A 14352-nucleotide genomic window follows, 5' to 3' on the forward strand; every position below is an offset into this window, starting at 1 on the left:
TAAAATTTATTTTATGTATGGAAGTGTATGCATGCTTAGTACCCCAGAGGTCAAAATTCCACAACCCCTGGAACTGGAAACACTGCTGGTTGTGAACCAACCTGTGGGTGCTGGGAGCCACCTAGATCTTCTGCAAGAGCCAACAAGGGCTCTAAACTGCTGACTCATCTCTCCAGGCTCCAAATGCACACTTTTTAATTTTAGTTTTCTTTACTTTTATCTGCGCGTATACTTCCCACTAGGTTTTTGGAATCTGGACCTAAGACTTAAGATTGTCAGCCTTGGGGTTCGGTGGTCGATATCTTAACCTGCCAAGTCTTCCTGCTGGCCTCATAGGCACATTCTTCTTCTTCCCTTTAAAGAAGAGAGTGTGAATGGAGTGTGAGTGTGTGTGTGTGTGTGTGTGTGTGTGTGTGTGAGTGTGTGTGTGTGTGCGCACATGCGTGTACCATATGTGTGGGAGTGCACAGAGGACAAAAGAGTGTGTAGATCTTCTGGAGGTGTAATTACAGGGGGTTGTGAGTCACCTCATGTGAGTGCTGGGAACCAAACTCAGGTCTGGGCTAAAGAAACCCAGATGTGATTAAAAGAAAACAAAAATTTGGTGAATTTTACAATAAAAACCCATTGATAAAAGGGAAATCTGAGATCTTTTTCCCTAAGTGTTGGTACCAGTGGGGTGCTGGAGTTTAGTGGTTGCTACGCAGCTTTCTGGTTTAGACGAGAAATGGCATTCATCCCTTTAGCTCATAGTGGAACATTCTGGAAGCTTGTCAACCCCTTTAAAATCACCCGCCTTTCCTTATATCTGCATTATATATAAGGTTAGCACACTTAAGCCACACTTCGTAGTTAACTAAGTGCATGGTCATTACTTTCAAAGCTGTTTCTTTGGCACTGAGGTAGCAAATATCAAGCCGCTCTCACGCCATCCTAAGAGCTGGATGCAGGCCTAGTGTTTGCAGTTTGACAGAGTACATTCAATGTTTTCTTTTAGGTTTTTTTGTTTGTTTGTTTGTTTGTTTGGTTGGTTGGTTGGTTGGTTGGTTTTTTTTGTAAACACAAAAAGTTGATGCAAGAAGAATGACCAAATGACAAACATGGAGATGCTAAGAGCTCATGAGGATAAAGACGCGAAGGCAGAGCTGACATACTACCTCATGGTGTCAGCCAAACTGATGGAAATGGTAAAATTGGAGAGTGAGCCATGAGGAAAGGTGTAGAGTAAAGGCAGACTGGGCAGCAGTCATTGAGGACTGCTCCATTCATCTGGGGGAAGGGACAATGACAATATGGCATCACCTATATCATCAGTATGCCGACCACATGTGTCTATGCTATGAACAATTCATTCCTCATGTGCCCTCAAGGAACACATGCGCGCACACACACACTCACTCCCCACACTCACACAATTACACACCACACACACCCACACTCAAATATCACATAGGCACATTCACTCACTCCTCAGAGTCCTACACTCACACACTCACTCAACTCCTTATCTTCATTCACCTACACCACACACACACACACACTCAAATATCACACAGGCACATTCACTCCCTCTCAGACTCATACACTCACACACTCACTCAACTCCTTATATTCATTCACATACACCACACACACAATCACACACACATACTCCTCACACACACACTCACACATGCACACACACCTCATACCCACATACCATACACACAGACACACACACACACACACTCACTCCTCATACTCAACACACACACACACACACTCACTCCTCATACTCATACACACACCACACACTCACATGTTACACACACTCACTCCTTACACTTATACAACCACACCACACACACATTCACATGTCACACACACTCCTCACACTCACATACCACACATGCACACACTCACTCCTCATACTCACACACTCATGCACACCACACAAACACCACACACTCTCACACTCTCTCTCTCTCTCTCTCTCTCTCTCTCTCTCTCTCTCTTTCTCTCTCTCTCTCTCTCTCTCTCTCACACACACACACACACACACACACACACACAGCAAAAAACTCTCCTGAAGTTGTTTGGTTTTGTTTTGTTCTTTGAGATGCAGATTCACTCTTTAGTGCAAGCTGATCTGGAACTCCCTGTGTAGTCCAGGCTGGCCTTGAACTCACCAATCTTCAGATCTCAGCCTTCAAGTCCCAAGGTTACAGGTATGTGCCACCATGTCTGGCTGAGGAGCATGAGCAACTCTGTGTGTGTGTGTGTGTGTGTGTGTGTGTGTGTGTGTTTTCACATAAGTTATATTGTTCTCATACTCAATTTCCTTGTTCCTTTTAACAATATATTTTTTATTTTTATCTATGTTGCCATAGAGTGAGTCAATTCCTTCTCATTGCTACATGTATTCCAATGTAAATATGTCATTTTTCAGACATATTGTTCTTGTTTTGATAGATAATTCAATTATTCCCAATAGCTTTCCAAACCTGCAAACAATGGGCATTCATAAAGTGACTTCTGATGTAAATATGGAGGCATGTGTCTAGGACAGGTAATTAAACATGGACTTCATGTGTTACGGTAACTCACACCTTTTGCTTTGATGGTGTCTAAGCTCTCAATGCATGCGAGTCACACAGTGTCTGAGACTGCTTAGTTTCCCATGTCTTCATCAGGACTTTACATTACCTGCCATCTTACCTATGGCAACTCTGAATTAACACTGGATGACTCGAGGACAGAGAGCACATGTCATATCCAAAAAGGTGTGAAGGTGTGGGGAGAAACTTCTGGAGATGATAGGTAATGTCACTTTTATTACAGCAATGATTTCCTGAGAGCACATGCATATGCCTAAACTCACCAAAGCATGTGTGTGTGTGTGTGTGTGTGTGTGTGTGTGTGTGTGTGCGTGTGTAGTGTAGTATAAATTTAAAAATATTGCAAATCTAATTGGAGGAAAATGCTGTCTCATTTTTTTTAATACTAAGTTTAAATGTTTTCTACTATGTTTATAATATATTTTCTCAGTTCATATTGTCTATTTCCCTCATACAATTTTTGAATGTGCATTTACCTAGTGGCATTTTATTGCTATCACTATTAAATATTGATTATATCTAGTTTTATGCAGATACAAATATGGCTTTCTATATTAAAATGGTCCCAAGGAGGACCTAGCCTGCCAGGTCTGAGACAGTGCAGAGCACCAGCATGGACACTGTCAGGTGCTGGCTCAAAGGTGCTTGAGAAATCGAAAACTCTTGTTAGAATGGAAGAAACTGATCCCTTAGTCCCCCACACATGCCCTCCATTCTGCCACTCGGGCTCCACAGGAGGCTGGGAGCTGCCTGGAAGGCTCCTTTCTCCTCCACTAGCCCTGACAAAAGCAGTGTTGTCTCAGTGCTCCCCTGCCTCTCCATAGCCCTTTCCCCTCCCATCCTCTTCCCCTCCCCCATTCCCCCTGCCTCCCCGTCCCCTTCCTCTCAACACCTTGGAGATTGTTATTTACCTCTCAGGACTGGGTGTCAGATGGTTTGGGTCCTTTGTTGAATATTCATAACTGATTTTTCCAAGGGAAACCCTGTGTTTCCTGCCTGTCAGCACCACTGAAGGACACAGTCTGCAAGGCTAATGATTTAGGAGCAAATGCTCTTTTACCCAAGGACATTACAGTTCTTAATCACAAAAATAAGCATGAAATATACCTGGCTCTCTAGAACAAAAGCTCAGCTAAACATTATCAAGCACAGATCTACCTCCCAATGAGGCAGGGCCTTCCTTTATCTATTACCCTCTGTTTCAGTCCCAGGGAAGCAATCCTTTTTATTAAGATTATTTTTTTAAATGTGAGTACACTGGCACTCTCTTCAGACACACCAAAAGAGGGCATTGGACCCAATTACAGATGGTTGTGAGCCACCATGTGGAGCAGTCCTTTAGTCTGGGGAGTAAAGGAAACTCTGGCATCTTCTCCAGAGGCAAAATTTCTGTTCTTAAGCTTTGTCATCTAGAAATGTAAGGGGAAAAAGAGAAGTGAGGTGATCAGCACCGACTAAATGAGAGACTCTTACTGATCAAAGGCAATCAATTCAGAAGGCGAGTCTGTCCAAAGCCTGGCTAATCCGCGTACTGAGGTGTGACGTATAACTGTAATATAGAACAACTGCATTGCTGTTGGATTTTTCTTCCTGTCAAACTGACCAGATCGTCCTGCAGCTCAGGAGCCACCTTGGAAACATGTGTGATAATGTCATGTGTAGAAACTGCTGCTTGAAGTTGCCGCTAGAGCCAGCTTGCACACTCACCAGACGGCAGCATATTAATTAATTAATATCGTACCAGATCTGTGCCCACCATCAGCTCTGCTTTCTTTAATCGAACTCCTTTACAGATTTAAAAAAAAAATCAAATCCATGCACAAAGAATGAATATCTCTTAGGCATGAAGGGATAAAGGACCATATGCCACCAGTTCTGCAGACAATCGGCACTATAACTAGTAACCATAACTAGGGGGGAAGAAATCACAGGAAATCATTTTGTAAAACTGTCACTTGTTCAGTAATAGATTTTGGTACATGCAGTTGCATTGTATTTTATGTATCTGGGCAGGCATGTAGATGGGGTGTGTGTGTGTGTGTGTGTGTGTGTGTGCGCGCGCGCGAGTGTGAATGTGCGTGTGCATATGTGTGTGTACGTGTGCGTATATGTGTGTGCATATGTGTGTATGTGTGCATATGTGTGCGTATGTGTGCATGTGTGTGTGTACATGTGTGTGTGTATTCGTGCGCGTGTGTGTGTGTGTGTGTATGTGTGTGTGCACGCGTGTGTGCCAGTACACATGAGAATAGGCTACAGGTCAACCTCTGGAATCGTTCCTCAGCATCTGTCCACCCTGTTCTTTGAGACAAGCTCTCTTACTGAGACTCAGGGATAAGCCATTAGATTATCTTGGCTGGCCGGCAGACCTGGGATCCTGCTGTCTCCACTTGTTCAATTCTGGGGTTACAAGCACACACCAATTATTTATATAGCTGCTGAAAATCAAGTGTAGGTTTTACGCTTGCACAGCAAGCGCTTTACTGACTGAGCTACCTCCCCAGACTGTGCTGTTTATTTTGTGCTGAGCAGTGAGACCTGACAAACCCCCACCCTGGAGCATGCGTACATATTTCTTCCTCCAACCCAAGACTCCATCACCCTCATTCGTCCTGAATTTTTCTATAAGATATCCTGCTGTGGCCATTTTCCGGTGGGCCCTCTGCTTTCCTAACCTCAACCCTGACCTCAGTGCTCTACCACTGACTTGTTCCCACTGCCCACTCCCCCCATGCATGCCTTGATCCTGACCTGGCCAGTTCCCCAACAGTAGCTGAGTCAGATGAGGAAATCAAGCCAGAGTGACAGGCAGTGACAAGAAGGCAGAAAGAATCCTCAAGGCCTGTTCATCCCGAAGACATTGCTCTGCCCCCCAACACACAGAGATACTCAGGGTTCTATCTGCCTGGTTACTAGGAGACAACATCAGTAGTAACTTAGTGAGCTTGGGTCTTAGCATGCTCTGAGAGTTTGCCCAGCAGCAGAGAGCACAGCTGTAACAAGCTACCCTGGCAAGGTTAAATTATTTGTGCAACATGGGAATCATTAGCGCCTCATTCATTATGAAATGAGAAAACTGTGTGGTTGGAGTCCCCAAAGCCTCAGCTGCCAGATGAAATCTCAGGACTGAAATCACTGCGGTCGTGTGATATTTCTTGAGGGATATAAAATATAAATTGAATAAAAGTCCTTTCAGGGAAAATGGGAGCTACGTGCACTGCGAAAGTTTGCCTCTGTTGAATAAACAGCTGCAGAACTTTCTCGATTTGATGGGCGGAAGGGGGAGGAGGAGAGAAAATGTCTTTCAAACTGAACCAAAGCTAAATGACAGAAATTAACAAATCAGTAATTCTAGGACCAAATGGGTCCACAAATTAAGATGCACACAACAGCTTCTCCCAATACTCCTGAATCAGCCTCAGGGATGGAAGACAAGGATTCTGTACCACGTGAAGGTGACATGACACCAAGTTTATCACTGGTCCCCTATGGGTGACCCTTGTGATGTAGCATTAAGAGCTTCCCTTTCAAAGCTAAGAGAGGTGGAGCATGAACTCGAGGCCAACTTAACTTGTTCTCAGCTACTCTCCTCACCCATTCTCCTGCCTTTGCCCCCAACGTGTGTGTGTGTGTGTGTGTGTGTGTGTGTGTGTGTGTGTGTGTGTGCATGCGTGTGTGCTCGTGAAGAACTTGCAGAAGATAAAAGGTAGCGTTGGATCCCTGAGAACTGAAATCACAGGCGGTTGCCTGATGTGGATGCTGAAAACTGAACTCAGGCCCTCTGGAATGGTGTTTTGACCCACTGACCCATGTCTGCTGCCTCTGGGGCATGACATCTTTAATAAGTTGAACATCCCTTATCCAAGCTGCCTGAGCCCAGAAATGTTGCAGATTTTTAATTTGGAGGGGAGATTTTTGGTCTATTTGACCCAAGCCTACACACGCCCTTTGCTTCTGCCTCATACATGCCTTAGGCATACTTTAGTGACTCTGCATCTTGACAGTGACTCCTCACATTAGGTCAGGTGTAGGACTCCCACTTGTGGCACCATATGGCATCATGGCAGCACTTGGAACACTTTGGACTTTAGACTTTTGGATAAGGGAATGCTCATCCTGAATGATGATGTCTTGATGATGATATTGCTTGGAATCATTAGGAGTTGTTGCCATGCAATTCTTTATTTTACACATTGATTCTATCTACAGTTTTCCATAGACCAAATTTCAGCTGCGAGGTGACCATCCAGGTAGGCACTGGCTCTTAGCTGCGGTCTGTGCCAACACCCGACAATGCATGCGTGTTTGGACCACAGCCCGGAACACCCTCGGGTTGTCCAAAGAAAGGTCTGTTCTTGAGAACACTAGAAATGTGCACAAAATCTAGCTGTGCTGGGAGCACAGGCACACTTGCATTCACACACATCATACTTCTTTCCTGGAGAAATTCACCCAGAGAATGGGGACACCATAAACCCGAGGGTAACACTGACAACGTTCCGGGTGATACAGCACAGTTCTTTCTTTACTGTGGTGCATTTCACAGCTGGTAAATACATGCCCCAGCTCTCACCTTTGCACTGCATTGGAACATCAGCATTTCCCCTTACTACTTCAGACAAAGGAAAACCCTTACTACAGGCCTTTGGCCTAGTTAGTTGACAATGGCATTTCCTCCAGCTTTTAATCTCTCCAAACAAAAACCAGGAGAAGGAAAAGCAAATTAGTCTACATCGAGACATACAAGCAGTGTTCAAGCTTCCTCCAGGATCTGTCTAGTGAGCATGCGAATAAAAAAAAAAAATCATGGGGTTGGGGATTTAGCTCAGTGGTAGAGCACTTGCCTAGCAAGCACAAGGCCCTGGGTTCGGTCCCCAGCTCTGAAAAAAAGAATAATAAAAAAAAAATCACATAATCCTTTTGGAAACCTGTTTGGTGAGATGTTTGGAACATACAAGATTCTAGAACTAAAACCATTCATACCTTTAAATCTGATGAAATGTTAAAGTACAGAAGAATGAGAAAGAGAATCTCATAGACCAGAGGAAATAGAAATATGACATGATTCACATATTTGGACCCAATTTTTAAAACTACAAAATAATGGGGTTGTAGTAAACCCTTTTATGCCTTTTCATGGGGCTATTTCAACACCCCACCTGCCTACTCAGCAAAGCCTCTAATTAGAAACTGACATGGCCCCTTACATCTGTTTTCTGTTTTCACACTTTTATTGTAACCATAATTGTGTATAAGAAAACTAGTATTATTTTGCAATATTTAAATATATGTATTATGTGCCTTTAGTACATATACTTTGTGCTATACAGAGTATATAAATTCATAAAGGATATATATTATATATGTGTCTATGTAGACTTTAAACCCATTTTCTTTTCTTATAATTAAAAAACAAGATATCCAATGTACTGAGTTTATCTATAATGCCAAGTCTGCCAAGATAGACAGAAATCAAACTTTCAAAGCAATGTAAAATACTTTGTTCAAGAATTATTGCCAAGCAACCATTTCTTTTATTGCATCTCATGTGCAGATAAATTACTGATCAAATGACCTTGGATAAGCAAAGCAAAGACATTCTGCTGCTTCGTTCATAGCAGTTGCCAGTCCAGCAAACTGATCTTCAAGCCTCCATTAGCAGTTGGCTTTTGAACACAGTAGTTATTTACCTGACAAAATCAGGAGCTCGATGATCTCTGCATCTCCCAGGAACGCAGCCACATGAAGCGGGGTTCGTTTCTCAGAATCCTAAAATAAAAAATATCAAAGTATAGGGCAGTCAGTGGAGGTTGGATGTTAAGGTGCTCATCATTCACTCTGAGGTCTGTGTTTGTAGAGTAAGGCTGAAGGCCAACCTGCACGGGTGCGTTTAACAAGACCCCAGGACCAGTCACGAGGAACCTCCCTGCAAGTGGTCGGTTAGACAATTCAAAGGGTTCCCCGAAACAATATAGTTTATTGATGATGCTCTTGGATTCCTCTCAAAGGATTAAAGTATGACTATGGCTGAAGACACCTCACACTTAGGACACTTTAGGACACGAGATACAGATTTGATCTCACCTGAAAGTCTCCTTCCTGTAGTCTGTCTTCTACAGTACCAAAAAGTACTGTGTGCACTGTCAAGGGAGATTAGTATAATAGTCCTCCCAGCTGTGACACCGATGACCCTCAACAAAGACCAATTTATCAAGATATCCCTGGAAGTACAACAGGGGGGCTCACCTATTGGTGGTAATGTCTAAATGGACTTAAGGCCAGTCAACAAGAGAGAGACCATACCTGGTACTAGAAACTTAGCCAATCTTCCCAGGGCTAATGAGTTCATGGATCTTAGAACAGAATCTACTCTGCTACTTTGCTAGCCCAGCACCATTTTGCAGCTACATTCTAGATCTTAACCTTAAATGCTCAGATATGGGTAGCTATCACCCTCTCAGAGAAGCTTTTCTCTACAGAAAATTAAGGCACAGCTGAATACAATGCAAAGATGTTCAATGAGTTTCAAGAAGCCCAGCCCTAATGGACTCCCCTGTGGCACCACCACTGCATCTGACTCAACTCAGGAACACAGGAGAGGGGACACAAAGACTGACTGCATCACCCAAATGAAGCTGTGGTATTTAAAAATGCATGGACTAAAGTGAGAGTCAGATATATTAATTTCAGCAATGAACTTTAAAAATCCCCCAAGGTTGAAATTTCCTGGATGTAAATAACAGCTCTTATTCTCCCTTGTCCTTACACTGGCAACAGATGAGACACTCGGGGTACACTTGAACTGAACCAACCCGTAAGCATGGTCGCTTCTACAAGCTCCCCCATTGCTGGAGATTCCTGGCACTCACCGTTGATTCTATCACTGCTGTCACCATTTTATTAGACAATCGACCTAAGGACCTTTTATTAGCCCAAGGATAATGTTCTCACAAGTTATTTTCTCACACTCCTGACCCTCCCTTTCCCTCTGTGTCTTTTAGACTATTGCTTTGTGCATGTCGTGTCAGAAACAGACAACAGACAGGGGACGAGACAGGGCCTGATCTTCAAACCACTTAAGCCGTTGGAAGACCTAGTAAGTGGTTTTATGGACTGACATTAACTAAACATAAAGAGCAGCTTGAATTACATGGGAGCTTACACCATGCATGTATGTGCAGGCAACACTACTGATAAGTAAGAACAAAACAGTCTGCAACTAAAAAGCAATCATATAACTTGGAGAATTCAGTCGATTATGTGACCATGGTGAACTGAATTATTCTAGCCTTGACAACAAAGGTTAATTGTTTGACAACCTACATGCTAATATAAGAATCAAGTATATGCTTTTAGGTAGTAAACCACAAAACCATCTAAGACATAAATATTTTCTTTCTTTGTTGGTTTCTCCATCTTCCTACAAACATTTGTTACCTTAACTTCCTACTTTCCCAAAACTCTTCACTATGCCTGCTCAATATTTTCTCAGGTATTAGGGCAAAAGTTATACAATTGTGTGCTCTTTTGTGAATGGAATTAGATCCAGGGCTTGGCTGAACAAATTCAACCTTGCCCAAGTGATTTAAACAAGGATAATCCTAGCTCAAATTATGACTTCATCTGACCTGAAGCAAAGTTAGTGCTCTGTTTGAGAACTTGGACTCAAATAAAAAGAAAATAAATTCCAGCTTCTCTCCCCGCCTCGCAAATTTGGTTGGTCTGTCATTACACGGCTGGATTTGCTGACTCTGAAGTCCTTTATATGACACAGCTTGTTCAAACTAAAGTTTCAATAATAGTAAGAAAGTATGTGGTAGGAGATTGTATTGTAAAAATTCTTAATATGAATCCAAGTATTGTTAATATACATTCAAAGGTTTCTGATAGCTTACATAAGAACTACTCCAATTGCAAAAGAACTACTGCCCCCCTTCAGTGACATGGTAGATGTGTCACTGCAATGGAGAACTGTTCACCAAAGCAAAGAAGAGAATTATGTGCTAGAAAGATCTTAGCCAAAAACAGTATGTCCATTGCTGACCAAGGCTGTTAACACCTGCTCTCCAGTAAGGAACTAGCAATATAAAAGGACCATGAGCCAAGGCTGAAAGACAGAGTGACAGTATCATTGTGCTCAACAAGCTGGAACTCAAACATCACCAGACATCACTCTATCATAAGTTAAACCACTGGTGTCAGCTATACAAAGATAGGAGGCAAGGATAGATCTGGGAAAGGAGATACCAGTTATGCTGTGGCTGGAAATAAGTTCTTGGCTAGTGCTACCCTTGAGATTTGAAAGAGCCATGCCTACTTGGTAGTTACAGCACATTTTCATTTTACCTTTTCCAAACTGCTTGGTTGTAAAACATCCCGACCAGTAGAGACACACAACTGTGTTCTCAAATTTTATTGCTGTTATTTAAAAGGAAAAGAAGCTGAGCCCTGCACAGGTTATAGATTCTCCCAACACAGCAAATTGATGTGGGAGAATCATGTGTCATGATCCCAATGTGAAATATTTTTCTTAATAAAAATGAAAGCAAGGACATCATTTTAGAATTTCCCTTGGCAGTCTAAAATCCTTTTGTTCTAAGTTGGCTTTCTGTTGCTATGATAAACACCACTACCAATAGCAACTTGGAGGAGAAAGGAGTTTATTTGGCTTATACTTTCATGTCACAATCCATCACTGAGGGAAGTCAGATCAGGAACTCAAGCAGAAACCATGAAGTAATGTTTCTTACTGTCTCATACTCGGCTACCTTTGATTGGGGGGGTTGGGGGGATTGGTTTTTGAGACAGTGTTTCTTGGTATAGCCCTGGTTTTCCTAGAACTCACTCTGTAGACCAGACTGGCCTTGAACTCACAGAGATCCATCTGTCTCTACCTCCCCAGTGCTGGGATTAAAGGCATGTGCTACCACCCAGCCTCATTAAACTTTCTTATACAGCCCAGATCTACATGCCTAAGGATGGCACCGCCCATGGTGGGCTTGTCCCTCGCACAACAATCAAGACACACTCTCATGGGCATGGCCAAGGCCAATCTGATTGAGGCACGTCTTCAACTGTTCCCTTCTCAGATGAAGTAGGTTGTGTTGAGTGGACAATAAAAATTAACCAGGATAGTTTTCCTCTAGAGTCCTCCCACAACCATTTTCCCCCAAAGGGGAAAAATGTAATGAGCGCAGTAAACATCCTTACAACGGAGCTTATAAGAAACTAAAGAGAAAAAGAAAGTAGAAGGTGACTTGGGAAGTAGCTGGAAGCAGAGGGTGCTTATATGGCAGGGCATGTTGATGCTCCAGGTCCTACAAACCCAGGGGAGATGGAATGCAGAGTTAGAACTGAGACCCTCACCGAAGAACTGGCCTTTCAAGTGAAAGTTTGGGTGGAAAAAAAATTCAAGTGTTCATAGACGCAGGTGGCAGGGGGCACCTTGTCCTGGGCTCCTGGTAAGGGGGTGAAACTCTCCACTATGCATCTGGATTTTCCCTCGGTGGTTTAGAATTTTTAATTTAAAACACCCAAGTGTGATGGTTTGAATAGGTGTGACCCCCGCACCCAAACTCCTGCGTTTGAATGCTTAGGTCATGGGGAGGGTCACTCTTAGGAGGTGTGGCCTTGTTGAAGGATGGGGTGGGCTTTGAGGTGTCCTCCTATGCTCAGGCTCCACCCATTTCAGATGACAGTCTCCTTGTGGCTGCCTTTAGATCGACATGTAGAACTCTCAGCTCTTCCAGCACCGTGTCTGCCTGCACACTGCCATGCTTCCCACCATGATGGTAATGGATGGAACCTCTGAACTGTAAGCCAGCCCCAACTAAATGTTTGCCTTTATAAGAGTTGCCTTGGTCATGGTGTCCCTTTACAGCAGTAAAACCCAAGACACTTTGTAATACAGAAACTTTCACATTGAAAATGGGTTTAAAAATTAGTTCTAGATCAATGGTATTCCTTTGCTGCTATAAAGAAAACCAAAACCTGGATGGAGTGGCATGCTCTCTGTCTGGGCAATCTGTGATACCCAGAAATCTCCACTCAAGAGAAATGTCTTTCTAAGCCTAAGACAGAAAACCCTTATGGAAACAACTCACCACAAGCAAAAAATGGCAGACAAAGCCAGCAAGAACTTAAGGTAACAAGGAAACCAGACAAAAATTAGGTGTAACATCTAAACTTAATATACAAAAGACAAAGACTTTGTAAAGAGAAGTCATTGTTTTTAGAAAAGCAAAGTGTGGAAGCCAGGTATGGTGGTACACAGTAGTACCCACATGTGGGAGGCAGAGGATCATTTCAACCCAGGACTTCAAGATCGGCCTTGGCAACACAGCAAAACTGTATGATTAAGAAAAAAAGAATAGGGCTGGAAAGATGGCTCAGTGGTTAAGAGCACTGACTGTTCTTCCAGAGGTCCTGAGTTCAATTCCCAGCAACCACATGGTGGCTCCCAACCATCTGTAATGGGGTCTGATGTCCTCCTATGGTGTGTCTGAAGACAGCTGCAGTGTACTCATGTATAATAAATAAATAAATCTTTTTTAAAAAAGAAAAAAGAATAAATATGTATGAATGAAGCATTATGGGAAGCAGTACCATTTGGTGAAAACTATCTAAAATTTTTGTCTAAGAATTCTGAAACTACAGGAGAAAAAAAAAGATTGGAAGAGTGGGGGATATGGCAACTCTGATGTGTGTTCTCTAACAGTCAGCCATATTTCCTGCACATAAGCATCTGCTTAGAAGCCATCAGGTTCAACATACTGTAAACGATATTAGGAGTGCAAATTAAACAGATCCAGTTCTCTCGCAGTGAAGAATTGTGTGGTCCAGTCACCACCATCCTAAAGCAGGACAGTACTACAGGCAACAATAGCAGAGTAACTGACAGCCATGATGCCAAATGCTGGGGTAGAATCAACACTTGTCATTGGGAATTCTTTCCACACTCCTATTCCGAACAAATCTGGACAGGAAGTCTCAAAAGACATGAAAAAGAATCACTTGAAAACTGAAAAACATAAACACATCTTACCCAGAGTCCCTTTAGTCCTTCTCTATTGGCCCCAGTTTATCTGAGAACCTCAATCAACCTCAAAGCCTAGTACAAACTTCACAGGATGCCTAGAGGGAAGTTCTAGAAAACCAGGACCAGGCCAGATACAGACTAGCATCTGGACATAGTGGCTGAGCTGAGCTCTCAACGTTTATATATCTCTTCTCATCTCCCATCAAACTGGTATCACTATGACAAAGTGACTGTTCATCCTTCAGTTCTTCACAACACCCTTGAATACAAGGGCAAGAATAACTTAACAGCATCTGGAATTGGCTCCTAAGCATGGTATCACAAGGAGAAAGATCCTTTTCCATTACCCATTAGCACCAATGCCTGACAGCCCTTTGCACATAGATTCAGACACATGGAACAAGAGAACCCATTTCCTCCAGAAGGAAAGCAGACGAACACTCCATTCTCTGAATAGCCAGAACCACACAGTGCCAGCTGGGGTCTGAGCTAAGTTTGTAATATGGCAGGGATGGCCAGCAGAGGAAGTCCCAAATTGTCTGTTTACCCAGAAGAAGCAGATGAAAAAAGGGGGAAGTTGAAGTATGAGTGCACAGTGAGCTTGAGATGACAAGGCCGTTCTAGAAGCTAAAAACACTGTGTAGACAGGCAGTGGGAGGAGTCGCTCACACCTCTGTCCTTGCTTATCGTCTACTTTGGGAATCCTCAGCTGAATGT

The 14352-nt window shown here is 43.0% G+C and overlaps 1 protein-coding gene across 1 annotated transcript in view; it reads right to left on the bottom strand.

Moving 5' to 3' along the window:
• Positions 1-14352, bottom strand: part of Ankrd44 (ankyrin repeat domain 44) — a 277873-nt gene that overhangs the window by 139082 nt on the left and 124439 nt on the right. The window contains exon 3 of the mRNA XM_032901107.1: positions 8288-8366. Within this exon, the coding sequence (XP_032756998.1) occupies positions 8288-8366 (79 nt within the window). The remainder of the gene's footprint in view (positions 1-8287; positions 8367-14352) is intronic.

Source organism: Rattus rattus, chromosome 4, assembly GCF_011064425.1.
Source record: "Rattus rattus isolate New Zealand chromosome 4, Rrattus_CSIRO_v1, whole genome shotgun sequence".
Lineage (NCBI taxonomy): Eukaryota > Metazoa > Chordata > Mammalia > Rodentia > Muridae > Rattus > Rattus rattus.